Source organism: Copadichromis virginalis, linkage group LG22 (assembly GCF_057382275.1).
Source record: "Copadichromis virginalis isolate Kocher_CV1m ecotype Utaka linkage group LG22, C_Virginalis_male_GT1.1, whole genome shotgun sequence".
Lineage (NCBI taxonomy): Eukaryota > Metazoa > Chordata > Actinopteri > Cichliformes > Cichlidae > Copadichromis > Copadichromis virginalis.
This window is the reverse complement of record NC_140638.1, coordinates 6,861,082-6,879,945: the sequence shown is the minus strand read 5'-3', so window position 1 is coordinate 6,879,945 and position 18,864 is coordinate 6,861,082. Positions and strand designations below refer to the sequence as shown.

At 42.1% G+C, this 18,864-nt stretch overlaps 1 protein-coding gene and 1 pseudogene across 2 annotated transcripts in view; one reads left to right on the top strand and one right to left on the bottom strand.

Moving 5' to 3' along the window:
• The window catches only part of pvrl2l (PVR cell adhesion molecule related 2 like), a 325,857-nt gene that overhangs the window by 13,000 nt on the left and 293,993 nt on the right, over positions 1-18,864 (bottom strand). Inside the window, exons 7-8 of one of the 2 annotated variants that reach the window (XM_085445881.1) lie at positions 5,755-5,884; positions 1,458-1,515 (exon numbers count right to left, since the gene is read on the bottom strand). In XM_085445881.1, the coding sequence (XP_085302007.1) occupies positions 1,458-1,515; positions 5,755-5,884 (188 nt within the window). Of the gene's footprint in view, positions 1-1,457; positions 1,516-5,754; positions 5,888-18,864 lie in introns of both variants that reach the window. The other variant, XM_085445880.1, reaches the window with a different exon arrangement.
• On the top strand, positions 15,585-16,718 carry LOC146682577 (general transcription factor II-I repeat domain-containing protein 2-like; annotated as a pseudogene).

The following is an 18,864-nucleotide window of genomic DNA, read 5'->3' as shown; positions in this document are numbered from 1 at the left end:
GGACAGGAAGAGACTGAACAGGGTGATCCGAAGGGCCAGCTCTGTTCTAGGATGCCCTCTGGACCCAGTGGAGGTGGTGAGTGACAGGAGAACGGCGGCTAAGCTGTCATCCCTGATGGACAACATCTCCCACCCCATGCAGCAGACTGTGACAGCACTGAGCAGCTCCTTCAGTGGGAGACTGCGGCACCCACGGTGTGGGACGGAGAGATTTCGCAGGTCTTTCCTCCCCACTGCTGTCAGACTCCATAATAAAGACTTTAACTGATCAAGCACACACATCCATACATATGCAATAATACTAAGTGCAATAATCCTTTCTGTCATTGTTGTATTTTTACTCAGTTGTATATAGTATTTGTATTTGTATTCTATTTTTATCTTATTGTATATTTATTTTATTTTATTCTACTGTATATAGTATTTTATTTTATTCTATTCTGTACAGTTGTGTACTGTATTTATTCTTATTGTATTCTAATTTTTGCTTCATAACTTTTGCACTGTCCACTTCCTGCTGTGACAAAACAAATTTCCCACGTGTGGGACTAATAAAGGTTATCTTATCTTATCTTATCTTATCTTATCACCACTTTCCTGTTTAATTAGGCATTACAAAACTCCCTGAAGTTTTTTCTTCCAAAGGAAGCTGACTTCTTACGTTCTCTATAAACACCCAGCGGTAGCAGTCTTGTCCCAAGATTTCAATTACAGGACACTGGCGAGCACAGGGTTATCATAATTGATAGGAATGCTGGTTCTAACTATAAAAAGTTAAAAGTTTGAATACATTTATCTTTATTTAACAAGATAACAGATGTGGCTCCCTCAAAATTTGCATTTGCACGATCATACGGCTGGAATATTCAATCATTAGGCATCAAAAGAACACCATCTAAGATATGTAAAAAAAACTCCCACTGATAGCAACTTTGAAAGAAAAATGTTAAAAGAAAAGCCTTGTGACTTGGCCGAGACTTGCCCTCAAAGAGTTATGCATAAATATAGAGCTACAGAGATAATGCTGTCATTTGGTCATGTTCTACAGTCGGCGCTTTGTAGAAAATCCTGTAAATGCCTAATAAACCTCCACTGTTGAACCCTGTGAACCTTCCTTTCAGCCAAGGCATTTATAGCCTTTTAGACATCTTTTATACAATCTAATCAACATAAAATTATAGAGTTTTAGTCACATTACATAACGTGGCTCAAGCGTATCAAAATGTGAGTGATGGAGTAAAGTAACAGACATGGCGAGGAGAGGAGTGCTCTAATGGACCTCTTTACGAAAATCCAAGCTAATTATTTCGGCACACGTAAGCCAACTCGGATCTCCGATCAATAGCCATTAGCCCCATCATGAGTGTCCAAATGGACTGTGTGTGTATTTGTGTGTGTGAGTGGAATATAATTGTGGTGACAATAAGGATTGATCTGAAACCGCGCCGACCACTCACCATTTCTGTTGAGCTGCCTGCCTTCACTGGGGGAGGGGGCTTGTGCTTGGGTGGGCCCCTGATTGGACAAAAGACAAAGTGGTAATGTGGTATTGATCTCTGTTTCGTTAAGACAGATTTCTTTGTATTCAACGGAGAAACAACTTGGGCCACTGAGAGATCACAGAAATATAAAGTCTTGAAATGTCAAACTGCAAAGATGTCACATGCTGTTATCATTTAATCTAGATTCTTTTCTTACAAAATTCAGCACTATGAGGGAAAAAAAAACCCAAACATTTTGAGTTAAAGAAAAACAAGCACTGATGGTTAAGAAATCAACTTTAGAAAGCGTTTTTAAAAATGCGTGCTACCGTAGATGGACTTGGAGAACCCGTCAACACGTAGGATTTGAAAATAAGATCCACAGCTTCATTTAAGAAACCTTTAAAAGCCTCTACGAAACCACAGACACAGTAAAGCCTCTCCTAACAAGTCAAAAATAACAACAATAACCTTATCACCCAGCAGAAATAATGCAGTACCAGCATTCATTCACGTGGAGTTGTGTTTCTGGGCTCCAATATTCACCCTAGTTTCATCCAAGCATCATGCTTAGAGCTGAAAAATGAAGCCAATGCTAAACTGCCAAAAACTGAAGTTTTTGGAGTGGCCACTTGAAGCTGGTTACAAAAGAGCATCTACCACCATAGCCTGTGATGTTAAAATGTCTAATTTTACTACAGAAATAAACATGTGGACCTGTGTGGCTAACAAACAAAAAACGGTTTTGGTCTCTTTACCTAATTTCCTTTTATAACTTATCTTTTCTTTCTGGCTGTGGCTGCTTTGACTGACAAATGCCAGCAGCTCTCGGGCTTGGGTAATAACATGAGTCATAGTACTCGACCTCTTGACCATGTTTTTGGTGCTTTTTGAGCCTTTTTAATAGCAAATTATGCTATTTGATATGCAGTCCAAAACATTTGTTCTTCAGGTTTGAAGAGTGAAATTATAGCATTACTAAGTAATAACTACAGGTATCCGTGTCTGTACATAGCAACCATAGTACAATCAACCAATATAGATGCTAATCACAGATGGTAGCCTTAGGCCTCCATCACACCAGCCTAGAGGCCAGTTTGTTGGTCACAATAGAAAAACATGTTCCCCAACTGGTTGCAGAGACCTCTGGCTGCTTGGGAAAATGCTTTCTGTGACCAGTTGGTGAGTAATTGTAGAGAAAGAGGTGTGCAGTACTGGACTGAAAATCTTCGTGTGATCACTTTGGCTGTGAGCCGGTTGCTGTGGTCACCAGAGACAACGATTTGTCTGCAAACAGCCAAACTACTCACCAAGTGTTAGAGAAACTGTGAAAAATGTGATGCAAAGCCAAAATGGAGACTGCTCACCTTGTTGCTCCTTTTGAAAGCTGCTGCTGACACCGGTAAGACACAACTTTTATTTTTATTTTTTAGTAACCCGGTCTGTCCGGCAGCTTTGACAAGCAGAACCATGGTCTGAGTGCATCGTTGTACCAAACACATCTGAGGAGAGGAGATCTATGAACTTTATAGGCTTCTCTTGTTCACCTGTTTTTTATTTATTTTTAATTATTTTATATATGTGGAGTGTAAGAATGCAGAGCTGTCAGGCGTAAGAAAAGAGAAGAGAAAAGAGAAAGAATAAGAAAAAAGAGAAAAATAGGGAATAAACATAACAATAAAGGAGCAAGTACAAATAAAACATGACAGGTCATCAGTTGCTGCATTCGTAACAAAACACAATCAAGACAAACCAACTGACAGAGAAATAACAACAAAAACAAACAAAGTGTGTGTGCATTTGTCATGAAAGTACTTGATAAAGAGGATTAGACGCCGCAACACGGCCCCTGGGAGCCAGAACCAGACAGAGGAAGGCCCAGGAGACCCGGGCCGTCCGCAGCCCACCAAGAGCACTGAAGAGGCTGCACGTCACAATAATAACTGCATGCCCAGCGAAGCAGAAGGAAGACAGATCCCCCATGGCCGCAGGGCAAGAGCTCCAAAGGAGCAATGAGCTCCTTGGGAGCAATGGGCAGCTGACCATCCACCAGACACGAGCCAAGGACCGGGCCCAGAGGCCTTGTGCCCCAGGCTCCTGATAACAGCCCAACACCCCCCAGAGACCCCCACCACAACAAGGCCTGAGCCACCCTGAAACACAACCTCCAAGGAAGCAGGTCAGTGAACACGCCAGATCATCTGACCATGTGCACCGAACCACCAACTACTGACATCCACAAAGAGGCAGTAACGATCAAATGGGAGCAGTAAGAGGAGCAACCCTCCGCCATGTCCCACAGGGGTTAAGGCGCAACAAGTCCCAAACTCAGGCCCAGTCATACACACACATACCTCCGCCCCAACAGATGTGTAAGAAGACGCACTAGCTACCCCCAGAGGTGATATGTGTGGTGAATAGAGCGGACAGATGTGACATGAACATCTGACTGCTGGGCAACAGCGCACATCCACACCTCCTCCCCAAAACTCTTGATTTCTGAGGAGCAGATAAAACTAAGGGGCAGTTAGCCGTGAAGAGGTGAGTGGGGCCCTCTACTCCCTTGCGGCACAGGGAGGAGAGGGCGGGGCGGCGGGGGATTCTCTGGCTGGCTGGAGCAGCATCTAATAACCAACTCGCAAAATAAAACAAAATAAAAACAAAACAACAAACACAAAAACACCAGACATTATGATACAGACTTATAATTTGCACCGATGGTTTTTCGAAATTCTATACGTGAAAAGTGAGCGCGAGAGCCCTCGGTGCGCCTGCTCGCTGCTGAAGTCAAAGTAAACTTTATTGTCATCTCCGCTACATACAGTCCAGTTTATAGAGAGACGAGACGATGAGACTCCAGTTACAGCAGTGCAAGTAAACAAACAATAAATATAAGAACAGTAAGAAAATAAATATATGCTTTAGGACTCGGGGTAAAGGGATCAATAACAATTTAAAATTTATAATTTACAGTTTGATGATTTAAAGTCTCACACACAACCCGTCGAAAGGGGAGGGGGGCGGCTGCTTCCAAGTAGAGCACATTTCATTCATAATGTTGTAAATTATGTATTCATGATTTGAATCCTGGGTTGTGTGAAATCCCAGAAATACACCCTAGACAAAGTGAATCTGTGAACTAAGGTGTAGGTCTGTTAGGTTATGCTGTGGTGATCCTCGGGTTGGGGAATGGGTGTTCATACTGGAGTGCAAAATTAAAACCAATGGAAGATGGACAAGAAAAGTTCAAAGCCATCAGGTCCTCAGTTTAGAAAAAAGGGAAAAGAAGAGGAGGAGAAACGAGCAAAAGATACAGGAAGGAAATTATGTGCGTTACAGTTGCTCCAAGAAGAAATGGTAAAAATAGTAACAGTAACAGACTAAACTCCAAACAATACATTATGTTACAGATTTTAATATTAATTAGTCATTGTCAGTTGTTGATTTGTCTTGTTCTCATTGTATGACGAATTATGATGGCTGTTTGGTAGCCGTTTGCATACTATGCATACTCTCTCTCTCTTCATATGTGTGTGTGTGTGTGTTTCTCTGGTGAATTTTGACAACAGTTTTATGTTAATGTACAATCCATAATATGATTTGTGTGTGTGTGAGTGTGTGTGTGTGTGGGGGGGGGCGGGGGGGGCGCCAGAGGGAGTGTTAGCCCGGAGCGCCAAACAGGCTAGGACCGCCACTGGACAGAGGTTCTTTTCCTATCCTTAATCAGAATTATTAATCACTCAGTAGATGTTTACTCTGGCCCTGACTCTGCAAGCATTATTTATGGTTAATCATTTATGCTTAGTAATCACCATAAATTCCATCTTTTTTGTTGCATCAGTTTACTGGAAGTAGCTGCACGGCATCAGCAAGGCGTCTCCAACGAAATCTAATTAACCCCTGACTCAGCAAACAGGCGGTAAACAATAGCTGCATGTTTGTTAATTTACTGGAGGCCTCTACAAGAAGCCTCAGATTGGAAAACCCCTCCTTCAAACTGGAGTTTAATAAATCTCCATTTACAGCTGAAGCCCAGGAGGGGAACTGCAGGAGCTGAAATGGGAGCTCAGAGCAGAACATTTTGGGAATAAAATCTCCCAGCAGCCTCATGCTATAAACTTCAGGTCAGGATTTATCACAGAGCTTCCTCTGGTGGGTTCCCTCATGACATGTAACAAGTCTTAATGAGCCTTAGTCCTCGAGGGGGGATTAGTTTTGCTCAGGAGGTTAAATAAACGATTAAGTAGATACAGGATTGCTAATGAAGACTTACTCTGCGTCCTCCTGCCGGTTGCGGATGAAGAAGATGGTGCCGATGATGACTATGCAGATGAAGATGAGAGCACCGAGGATCGCTCCTATTACGGCACCTGTTGATGGACCTTGGATGAGTTGCCGTTCCTCTTCTTGCAGGGGACACAGAGAAGAGACGCGAATGAAAAACAGAGAGAAAAGAGGGAGAAGATATCAGCAGTTCATTTAAATTTCATGGGGCTGCTACTGGCACTTTAATGTTGCTCACTTGCAAAAATTTGTTCTTTTATGTGTTTTTTCCTTTTTTTGCAGAAGCAAGAAGATAGAATGAAAGAAGATAATTTGTAGCTGTGAGAAACATAAAACTGAAACTGAGGAAAACATGTTAAACAAACAGCAAACACGCAGACGCAAAAATGGCACGTGAGTAAAATGAGCCATCACAAGAAGCTGTACACGACTAAGAAAATCAAAGCCAACTTTCTATTCGGTGTCAGCAATGTATGCACCAATAAAAGGTGACACGGAAACACAGATACAAAGAAGGAGAGACATAAAGAATTCATAGAAATTCTAGTAAATGAAAGCACTTCTAAGGTCTCTGTTATACGCCAACACTCATGAATGCTGTAAATCTTCAGCTGAGCCTCATGCTGACCTCGACATTTCCCTTCAATTAAGAGCCTGTTTATGATTTCCAGAGGGCAGTGAGGCATCTGAATTGACTGTAAAAGCCTCTCATTACCGTTCGCTCTTATTTAAAAGAAAAAAAAAAACGAGAGAGAGGGAGAAGAACAGGCTGACAGCAGCTGCAAACGGCACACAATATCCAGCATGGATCGTTCTGCTCAACTGCTGACTATCACAGGGAGTTTGGCAGAAACAACAAAAGGGAGGGTTGAGCTGTTTTTCACAGGTTTTTGTTCTCCCCTTATGAAGACCTATTTCATCAGTAACACTGAAGTAAACACACACTACTGCATTTGATAAGGGGATGATAAAAGGATAATAGCCCACACAATTTCCACTCGTTTAGCATTATGTTTAGCTGATGTTTGAGTGTTTATCTAAAAAAATATATAAATAAAAAAAACAACCTTTGTTGCTGCTGCAGCAAGAAAAAACGGCGCTGTAAATACAGCACACAGAACTGCTTGACTCTTCTCTTTAATCGTAGCTTTTGAGACTGAAAACATATTTGCAACAATCACACAAATGTGTTTCCTGGGTTTAAAGCCATTAGCCTCGAGTACATTGATGCAAATGATAAGGCAAAAACAACATCAATACGACACTTTTCAATGAAAAAACAAAAAATGGAACACAATAATAGATATTTTTTGATCATTCATTAAGGTGATTATTCTATTAAAATGGCTGTAGAGGTTTCAGAGGCATGAAATAATTGTAAAAATAAAAAGGTAAAGATAAACTATATTATTGCTAATTATATAAGCAAACCCCTTAATTGTAAGTTGTTCATATGATCAACCAGTGTTTGATTTTACCCATGAATAAAATAAGGATCCATTTGCTCTTCCTGGCCAGCAGGTGGCACTCTGTTCCAACCTTATAGATATATAGATAAATAGATAGATATGGCAAGTATTTTATATTAATTGGATAAATCCAGGCCTGTGTGTGTGTTTGTGTGTGTCTTCACAGTTACCATGTCTGCCATATTGGTCACAGACAGAAGAGGTAGCAAGTCTAAGTTATGCATGATCACATACACAATCTGAGGGAAAAGGCGAGGAATAGAATGAGAAGGGGAAAGAGGGGTAAACATGAAGAAGAAATAAAGCTAGATGGGAGATGTGGGAAGGAATGAGGAAAATGAGGGGAGGCAGATGGAGGGAGGGGGAGGAGAGGGTAACACCAGCCTTTCCTCATTGCTCGAACTGTAAAACCACACAAACATAAATGCAACTTCCTCTTTTCTCTTTGCATGCTCGTTTGATGTGTTCCACGGTGTTATCAGAGTTTACACTGCGGATGTTTGCCATTGATTTTTTTTTTGTGGTCAATAACAGACTGCCTTTCAATAAACAATGAGTCACGGTGGCGCACAACAGAAGCTGCGTGGAAAATATGGAAGTGGTGGGTGGGGGAATGGGCTTATTTTATTTTTTTTCCCACCCGGGAGAGGCACAGAAACCTGATTGGTCAGAGATGGAGGATGTGAAACAGAGTACAGCCCTGGAGGGAAGGGAAGATGGATGGAAGAGGAAAGCAGTTTGTTTCTAGCAGGGCAGATGCAAAACTGGTCTTAATAATCTCTCAGGAAATCCACTTCTGAACAGGCAAAAAGCATCAGGCAATATCCTCGTCAAACCCACCTGTTGTTCTGACTGCAGGCGGAGCAGAGATGTTGAATTGCACATTGCCACAGTAAACTTGTGTCTATCCACCTGCCTTTATGTGCAACTTCAATAGAGGCAGATAAACTGAATGCAATTTCTTCTAGTTTCTTTGAGCAGCTGAATATTCAACAAAGTTTTCACGTTTAACTCTTGAAAATGTCACTGACGAGGGCAATATTCTATTTTTAGATAAATAGGGTAATAACAGGACCAATCGCTAACCGTTCTTTTCATTTTTGACAGCCGTCCATCTTTACATGGCCACAAGAGAGGCCCTGAAGTAAAGGGTCCCAAAAATAAAAGGTCAGGAAATGCCAGGCAGTATGTGTGGACACAAGAGAGAAATTAATTTACATAAGTATGGAAAGAGATAGAAAACCAGAGCTCTTATCAATTTGCAAGCCATGACTATGAGAGCACAGGGTCAGAATATAAAGAGCAGAGCAAACTATGACAGCTCAATTATGGATGTTTGATTTTGCATTCTGCGTTTGGGATTTTATCTGGTTGTTTGGTTAGATTTAAAGCAACTAGAATATTAAATTGGCTCATGCCAGCTGGTTTTAAAAAATATATAGTCGTCTGGAAAACTTGGAAGCGAGCTATTTGCCAGCTTGGTGCTATTAAAAAGGTCGGGTTTTGCAGGATAGTGCTTTACTTTCACGTTAAACTGCCTTGCTGAGTTTTTTTTTTGCATGTTTGTCACAGTTACATATTCCAGATTTTAACCTTAGAGAAAGAGCAACCTGAGAACATACATAATGCAGTTTTCAAATGATGATTCCATCCATCCATCCATCTTCTTCCTCCAGCTTGTCTGGGGGAACACCAAGGTGTTCCCAGGCCAGCCGAGAGATATAATTTCTCCAGCATGTCCTGTGTCTGCCTTGAGGCCTCTTCCTTCGTATTAAGTGGAAAAAGCTATTCAAATCTACCCCTGTTGGCAGCACGAACAAGCTCTTGGGATAACTTTCAATAAGTCTTTGACATTGTTGGAATTTTAACTCTTTTTTTTTTTTGCAGAACTGATTTAATTAAGGCAGACTGGAAGGTTTTTGAGCGTGAACAGTGTGTTCAAGGCCTTGCCAAAGCATTTCAATCAGATTTTATTTTGGACATTTGACTTGGTCAAAACCAAACCTCCAAAACTTTCATTTGGTTTTTGCTTTTTAGCTTTCAGAGTTGGACCTGCTGCTGTATTTCGGATCATTGCTTTGCTGCATATCCGAAATGTGATTTAGCTTTAGGGCATGAACTGATGTTCAGACCATCACGCTAACACTTGTTGACTGTTGCTGTGTTAGTTTTGTGCCAAATGTAACAAGACTCAAACCTTCCAAAGTTAAACTTTTGTCTTATCAGTCCAAAGAATATTTTCCCAAAAGTATCGGGGATCATCAAGATGACGAGTCTTTGTGTTTTTTTTGGTCAGCAGTTGTTTTCTCCTTGGAACGCTCCTATGGATGCAATTTTTGTCCAGCCTCTTATGTTATTATAGTTCTTATTGTTGTATCACGATCTCTGACCATAACTGAAACAAGTGAGGCCTGCGGTTCCTTCGATGTTGTTCTTAGTTCTTTTGTTTCCCCCTGTATGAGTTGTCATTGCGCTCTGTGAATCATTTTGGTAGGCCAGCCACTCCAGCTTCTCCATTTTCCATTTTCTAGCTGCAGTCCCCAAACCTTAGAAATACCCTATATATAACCCTTTCCAAAATCTTTCACTTCTACATCCAAGACAGGTCACCAGTCTATCAAAGGGTTATCACAGAGAGGCAGACAACCTTCTCACAGTCACATTTATTGCCAATTTAGGATCACCAGTGTACCTAATAGCATTACTTTGGACTGTAGGAGGAAGCTCTGGGAGTGCCTGGAGAGAACCAATGCAGGCAGAGGGAAAATCCACAAACTCAACAAGGAGAGCCAACAGCCGGCCAGTGGATTCAAACCCAGGACCTTCTTGCCTCATTCCCACTGTGTTGCAGTGGTTCCTGGACATCATAGGGAATGCTTTTTCTCAAAATTTGCACCATATATGGATGGAAACATGCCTTAACATAACAATATACATTTATTTCCAGCTCCTAGTTCAAGCCGAAAGTTCAACATAAACAGAAAAAAACAGAACCAAAAAGTTTTAAAATCACTTATTTATGACCCGCAGGGCCAAGTCCATTTGATTCTGTTTATTTACTTCAACTTTTTAAATCCCCACATGGATGTTTCACCTGTGGTGAGTCAACACAAATTCTGCTCTATTTCTTTGGTTCAAACAAACCGTAGAAAACCTCTCCTTTCACGTTCACTCACCTCATCCATTACATTCAATGTTTATCTAACAGAGCGGCCGATTTCCTCATCAGCGCTGCTTCCTATTGGAGTTGTAGAATATTTATCTGAATTATCAAACATTTATACTCTTAAATCAATAGCCTAGGCTTCGCACTGTAGGAACACTTTTTAAATGTAAAAAACGAGTGGGTGAGAATTCACTGGTGTGCACAAGCGCACCACAGCAGACCTTCACTCCTTTAGCTCCGTCTATTTCTGTCCGTTTTTCACTCCATCGCCTGGCAGCTGAGCACCCCAAATCTGCAGATATAATGCTATTATCTAAGTGACACTCAAGTGGTGAGAAATTGCTACTGTATCACATGGAGTTTAAATGAAACTGAAATAACAATCCCTGTGTAAAGTGCTCCATTTCTCTCCCATGCGAAAGGCTCCAGTGTGTGGGCTGTATTAGCCAACAGAGAAACACATTGCGCCCAAGGCCCGCTCTTAACTCTCTCTGATACACAACATGAATAAAAAAAAATAAAAATTTAACAAAAAAAACAGCACACAGCAAAACAAGTGCTCAACTAAAAGTCTGCTTATAATGTTCAGGAATTCCAGGTCAGCATCAACAGTCGATAACATCAGCGATGGCATTATGTTTAAACCATGTGCTTTGGTTAATCAGCAGTCCTGAGGGATTTATGACAGCTGTGGTACCTCAAAGGCTTACCCTTTACTGTTATGTTAACGTATATACAGCATAGTAACTGTAACCTTTTTGAGCCTCAACTGTAGCATTTTGGCTTTTGCAGTCTTGATTTCTTGACACCAGACATTACACATCTGACTGACAGCCCAAGGACACTGCCAGCTGATACACTGGGGACGTGTCAGTCACAAGGAAGCCCCCCCATGAAGCATACCCTCCTTCATCTTCTTCATCATGCTGCATGGGAGTCTGAATGGGACCCTGAGCTAGAAAATTAGCATCACTTTGTATATTCAAAAAGTCTTTAGATTATTATTGATGTAACTGATCAAGCGAGCAGTAGTAGTTGCTGGCAGGTTTAAGAAAGAAAGCGGGTTTAACACACGTTAGCATCGGCGTCACTTGTCTCAATAAAAGGCTATATGCCTTTTCTTATATACAGTCCATAGGCTCTGCAGACTTTGTTGACTGTGAGCGAAAGACAGCGTTCAAAATGTGTGTGAAGCAACACACACCAGCAGTAAAGCCAATTTTTTTGTAATTTCAAGTCAAACAATGTCTGTCTTGCAGAAGTCGCACAGATTCACAGTCCTGTAGAAAATGGGGAGTTGTAACAATAACCAGTGAAATGATGTTATACTCAGAACTGAAGGCTGGTGCTGCTGTTCACTCATCCATAAAAGGCCATTTCAAGAAGTGAACGCTAAACTCACAGTTGATTGAATAGCTGCCTCACACTTTTTAAAGCTGTGTTAACCAAATGTTTTGAGAAAAATTGCTCAAGACCTCCGAGAACTTTAAAAGAAACAGGTTTTTCTACAAACTGCCGCGGCTGCATGCCTGAAATGTAACATGACGCGATGCAGCGTGACAGGATATGAACGACTGTTACAGATTCAGCAGCTGAAGTTTGTTGCACAGCTTTGTTTTTGCACACCAGCACGAAACAATTCGCGCACTTCCTTTCATTCTGCCTGCCTCTCTCCCCGAACGCCACGCTCACGTACAGTTAGTCAATTTATAAATAGCGGCTTCAGTGTCGGAGGAAAGGTGGGAAGCAGGAGGGGAGTCGAGAAAAGAATACGAAGATCTGAGAGTCGGCGGGAACAAAAGAGGAGCGACGGGAGAGGAAAACAGAGGAAGGAACAGAAGGAAGGAAGGAAAACAGAGAGCAGAATGAAAGTGGGGCGGGGATGGAGGAGAGAAAACTCAGCAGTGCTGGAGTTCAAGCAGGAGGGCGATGGAGAGATGTGTAGCAGTGAAACGATGGAGGGAAGAGGAGGGGTAAAGGGTGATAGGAGTGTTAGCGGCCTCTGGAAAAGAGGAGGTTTTAAAGGTCTAAACACTCCCGAGGGAGGCCGTGAGTGACACTGGAAAAACAACTGCCGCTCATAGTTCCTCTCCCCTTTCACCTCCTCTCTGTATCTTCTCATTCTTTCCGATGCCATGTTTTAACGACTTTTTCTCTTTTAACACTTATCGTCCTTCAGTCCTTCATCAGATTACTGCACTGTGCTTCTTTATGCCTCCAATTAAGCCACACTCACTCACTTTGTTTCCTTCTGTTTCACAGCCTCTCCGTCGCTTTATATCTCAGTCTGTTGCTCACTTGCTCTCTGCTGGAGTGCCAACATGAAGAAATGCCTGTGTTTCTTTATCCTTCCTTTAGAAAAACACCTATTTTTCCCAAGGCTCCCCACTCCCACCATCACCAACAACAACTCTGACTCACAAAAAGCGACATTAGTGCGCCCTCTTGTATTTACCAGCTCTGAAAAGACAAACTGACTCACAGTCACACACACACGCATGCACACACGGACAGGATAAACATAAATCTATAAATATGGCATGCTGCATACGGCCACCAAGCACTAAAAAGACTTCTAAAATTATAAGTGCAGAGAAATTACTGCAATCAGCAAGCAATTATGATGAATAAAAACGAAATGATTATAATCTTAGAACCTAAAAATGTCTTTCCTTTTTGCTAGGCCAGGCATGGGCAAACTACGGCCCGGGGGCCACATGCGGCCCGTTAAACGTTTTGATCCGGCCCGCCAAACTTGAAAAAAATTTAATAAATTAACCTTGTTAATGTTTTATTTCCCCTGCAATTCTGATGTTTCCTCACTAGATGGCGCACTCTAGATATATTGGCTTTCTTGAGGTGAAGCGCAGGCCTATTACTCCACGTTTGCACTTTACCCTGTGACCCACCGACCCTCTATGAAGATGAGCGTATCCAAGAAAAGGAAAGTGGACAGAGAATGTCGAGTGTTCAAAAAGGAGTGGACAACTAAATATTTTTTCACTGAACACCGATCATCTGCTGTTTGCCTGATATGCCAAGAAACTGTGGCGGTTTTTAAACAGTATAATATTAGCCGTCACTTTGCCACAAAGCACGCTAATTATGCTAGCAAGCTCTCAACAAAAGAACGGGAAGCTGCTGCTGAGAAGTTGGCAGCTAATTTGAAGGCTCAGCAAAGTCAAACTGCCATTCAAGAGTCAAGTACCAAGGCCAGTTTTATGCTTTCATTCAAAATAGCAAAGGCCAGCAAACCACTGTCTGAGGGCGAGTTTTTAAAAGAATGTATGGTAGAGACAGCAGATACAGTGGGGCAAAAAAGTATTTAGTCAGCCACCGATTGTGCAAGTTCCCCCACTTAAAATGATGACAGAGGTCAGTAATTTGCACCAGAGGTACACTTCAACTGTGAGAGACAGAATGTGAAAAAAAAATCCATGAATTCACATGGTAGGATTTGTAAAGGATTTATTCGTAAATCAGGGTGGAAAATAAGTATTTGGTCACCTCAAACAAGGAAAATCTCTGGCTCTCACAGACCTGTAACGTCTTCTGTAAGAAGCTTCTCTGTCCCCCACTCGTTACCTGTATGAATGGCACCTGTTTGAACTCATCATCTGTATAAAAGACACCTGTCCACAGCCTCAAACAGTCAGACTCCAAACTCCGCCATGGCCAAGACCAAAGAGCTTTCGAAGGACACCAGGAAAAGTATTGTAGACCTGCACCAGACTGGGAAGAGTGAATCTACAGTAGGCAAGCAGCTTGGTGTGAAAAAATCAACTGTGGGAGCAATCATCAGAAAATGGAAGACATACAAGACCACTGATAATCTCCCTCGATCTGGGGCTCCACGCAAGATCTCATCCCGTGGGGTCAAAATGATCATGAGAACGGTGAGCAAAGATCCCAGAACCACACGGGGGGACCTGGTGAATGACCTGCAGAGAGCTGGGACCAAAGTAACAAAGGTCACCATCAGTAACACACTACAATGGCAGGGAATCAAATCCCGCAGTGCCAGACGTGTTCCGCTGCTGAAGCCAGTGCATGTCCAGGCCCGTCTGAAGTTTGCCAGAGAGCACATGGATGATACAGCAGAGGATTGGGAGAATGTCATGTGGTCAGATGAAACCAAACTAGAACTTTTTGGTATAAACTCAACTCGTCGTGTTTGGAGGAAGAGGAATACTGAGTTGCATCCCAAGAACACCATACCTACTGTGAAGCATGGGGGTGGAAACATCATGCTATGGGGCTGTTTTTCTGCCAAGGGGACAGGACGACTGATCCGTGTTAAGGACAGAATGAATGGGGCCATGTATCGTGAGATTTTGAGCCAAAACCTCCTTCCATCAGTGAGAACTTTGAAGATGAAACGAGGCTGGGTCTTCCAACATGACAATGATCCAAAACACACCGCCCGGGCAACAAAGGAGTGGCTCCGTAAGAAGCATTTGAAAGTCCTGGAGTGGCCTAGCCAGTCTCCAGACCTCAACCCCACAGAAAATCTGTGGCGGGAGTTGAAAGTCCGTGCTGCTCGGCGACAGCCCCAAAACATCACTGCTCTCGAGAAGATCTGCATGGAGGAATGGGCCAAAATACCAGCTACTGTGTGTGCAAACCTGGTAAAGACCTATAGTAAACGTTTGACCTCTGTTATTGCCAACAAAGGTTATGTTACAAAGTATTGAGTTGTATTTTTGTTATTGACCAAATACTTATTTTCCATCCTGATTTACGAATAAATTCTTTACAAATCCTACCATGTGGATTCATGGATTTTTTTTTCACATTCTGTCTCTCACAGTTGAAGTGTACCTCTGGTGCAAATTACTGACCTCTGTCATCATTTTAGGTGGGGGAACTTGCACAATCGATGGCTGACTAAATACTTTTTTGCCCCACTGTATTTTGTGCCCGGAGACGAATGACAAATTTGAGAAAATCAGTTTATCACGGCGGACAGTGACTCGCCGTGTAGAACTAATAGATGAAGATATCACCAGCATATTAAACAAAAAGGCAAAGTCATTCACTTTTTATTCTTTAGCACTGGATGAAAGCAACGATGTCAAAGACACTGCTCAGCTCCTCATTTTTATCCGAGGAATCAACAAAACTTTTGAAATAACGGAGGAGTTTTTGACAATGGAGTCTCTGAAAGGACAAACACGGGGAGAGGACTTGTTTGAACGAGTGAGTGTCTGCTGCCATCGAAAACATGAAGCTTCCCTGGAGTAAGCTTGTTAACGTCACCACAGATGGATCTCCGAATTTAACGGGAAAAAACGTTGGCCTGCTCAGGAGAATCCAGAATAAAGTGAAAGATGAAAACCCTGACCAGGATGTCATTTTCCTCCACTGCATCCTCCACCAGGAATCTCTATGTAAATCGGTGTTACAGCTGAATCATGTTGTGAATCCTGTGGTGAAACTCGTCAACTTCAGCACCGTCAGTTCATTGCGTTCCTGGAGGAAACTGATGCGGATCACCAGGACCTGCTTTATCACTCCTGTGTTCGCTGGTTGAGTTTGGGCAAAGTGTTTCAACGAGTGTGGGAGCTCAAAGAGGAGATTGGCGTGTTTTTGGAGCGGCAGGGGAAGACTGATGAATTTCCTGAGCTGAGCAACAAGAGCTGGATGTGTGACTTCGCGTTTGCTACGGACGTATTTTCACACTTGAATGAGCTCAACGTGAAACTGCAGGGGAAGGAGCTGTTTGTGCATGACATGCACACAAACGTGAAAGCCTTCAAATCCAAGCTGGCTTTATTCTCTAGGCAGATTTTGAACAAGTCATTCACTCATTTTCCTACTCTAGCCACGCTGAAAGAGGCCGGAGCAAAAGTAAAGAAATACAGTGAGTCACTGGATGCACTGCACGGAGAATTCTGCCGTCGGTTTTTGGATTTCGATAAAATTGACAAGTCACTCCAATTGGTGGCCTTTCCTCTGTCACAAGACCCCGAAACAGCTCCAGAGGAGCTTCAGCTCGAACTCATCGACCTTCAGTCCGACCCTGCCTTAAAAGAGAAGTTCAGCTCTCTGAAACTAAATGACTTCTATGCTTCACTCAATGATGCCGCGTTTCCAAATCTAAGGCGAAAAGCGCAGATGATGTTGGCTTTGTTCGGCTCTACCTTCGTGTGTGAACGGACATTCAGCGTCATGAACATCAACATCAACAAAGCCAGCCACAGATCCAAGTTAACAGACCTACACCTCAGATCCATCCTGAGAATCGCCACAACAAAACTAACTCCAGACTTTGATGCGCTGGCTAAAAAAGGAGACCAACAGCACTGCTCCCATTAAAATGTGTGTCTCTCCGTGATACGCACGTTGTTAAAATGAACAGTGCGCGCAGATCAAATATAACGCTTCACAGACTGACTTGCTGCAATTGTTTTGTTCTTGCACTGGTCGTTGTTGACTTTTGGCACCGGGGAAACAAATTGAATAAAAGGAACAGGATAAGTACATCTGCATCTCCTACCATTTTTGAGAAAAAAAAAGAAAAGAGAGAGTCAGGAGGAGAGTGATGGTGATATCCTGAAGGATAACAGAACCTTCAGTGCTTTAAAATAAAAATGTTCATTTATTTGATTTTCAGTGTTTAAAGACTCATTTCGAAGTCAGAGATTTTATTGTAACGCTTTTCTTCATTTTCATTGGAAATTAAAGCACATGTTTTCTCCATATCCCAAGATGTGTATTTTTCCCCCAATGAGGTGATGTTTTCAAAGCATGCCCTCTATCTGATCCTGTTCCGGCCCCTTTGTCAAATGTTAGAACTCAATGTGGCCCACGAATCTAAAAGTTTGCCCACCCCTGTGCTAGGCACTTCAGAAAAGAGGTCCAAGAGATGGTGAGTGAGGGAGAGAGAGAGCGGGGAAGAGAAAGGAAAAGGTGAGTGGGAGAGAAAGAAGCAGAACGAGAGAAAGAGCTCTGCGAAGATCTGCATAATTAAATGGTGTGTTGCACATTAAAGCGGATTTTATGTATAACTGCAGCTGTTTTACATTGAGAAACCTCTCCTCTGGCACACCTCCCCCTGCAGCGAGTGTAGTATCGGAGGTTAAACATGCAATTATTGTTGACTTCAAATCCACAGACACAGCCAATTGATTAGAAAAGGCAAACAGTATTTTCATGTTTTGGGAGTAGTCTGTCTATATATGCAACTGAATACAGGTGGATTCATTCGTTGTTGCTCCAAAACACACTATGTGCTTAAAATAAAGGTGACACAGCCTGCCAATTATGAATTACTCTATCAACGTTTCTGGTACTTGTAAATTAAAATCACTTCACTACTCTAATGTTAGCGTTAGATGATTATTTGGTATGTTAACGTTTCATTTTGATTACCCTGATGCTAAATTGATGTCACGGTGGTTAGCAAGAAGGTCCTGAGTTCAAGTCCAGGGTCTTTCTGTGTGGAATTTGCATGTTCTCCCCGTGTTTGCGTGGGTTCTCCGGCTTCGTCCAACAGTCCAAAGACATGCACTGAGTGGGGTTAGGTTAACTGGAAACACTAACACTAAACTAAAACCATAGGTGTGAATGCGGGAGTAAATGTGAGTGCGAATGGTTGTCTTTGTTAGCCTGTCCAGGGTGTACCCTGCCTCTCGTCCTAAGACAGCCGGGATAGGCTCCAGCCCCCCCCCCCCGCGACCCTGAAAAGGATAAGCAGAAGCGAATGGATGGATGATGCTAAATCAAGCAAAGTTTTCTACCTGTGTTTGTACAAAAGATCCTACCTAATTTTAACCCACTTAGATAATAAATTAAATATATGGTTTCATTTTTTTTTAAGTAATAGAAGAAATGGATTTCAGTTGAAATTAGACTAAAACAAATAAAGAGCAAATAAAACACACTGGTAAGCCAGCAGCCTTGGCAGTGAAAGTAAACAAATCTTTCCATATTCATATTAATTTAATTTGATATCAATATCAAAAGGAGCTGCTGGAAATGGACAAGAGCGTCACATGTGGTTCTGGAGCAGCAGGTTCAAGACCCTCGGCCTGCATATATAGTCCTCCACATAGCCACCGTGGTGTCATCCCATCTGTCCAGAGGTAAAGTTTTAACCACTGAGTACAGTCGCCTCCTACTGGCGACTGTCCTCAGAATACATAGGCTGATTGTTCAAACTGTAAAGTTACCACTTTTCTTCCTTTTATGTCACCAGATTTTCTAAGCTAAATGAGCACCATTTTCATCACTCTTTTGATTTAAGCTGAGTGTTTGCTGGAGATTTGGGCTTGAAGTGAATATTAGAAATACTAACGCAGGAGTTTTTCAAATCATTACATTTTTTTATTGAGCAAAAATGTGTTTTTTGGTTGAATTATTCAAAGAACTGGAGCTTTATCATGGTAATGATGTGAACAAGCGTGTGCTTTATTTGAAGATATTTGCACTAATTACTTGAGGATTTCTATGAGACAAACCA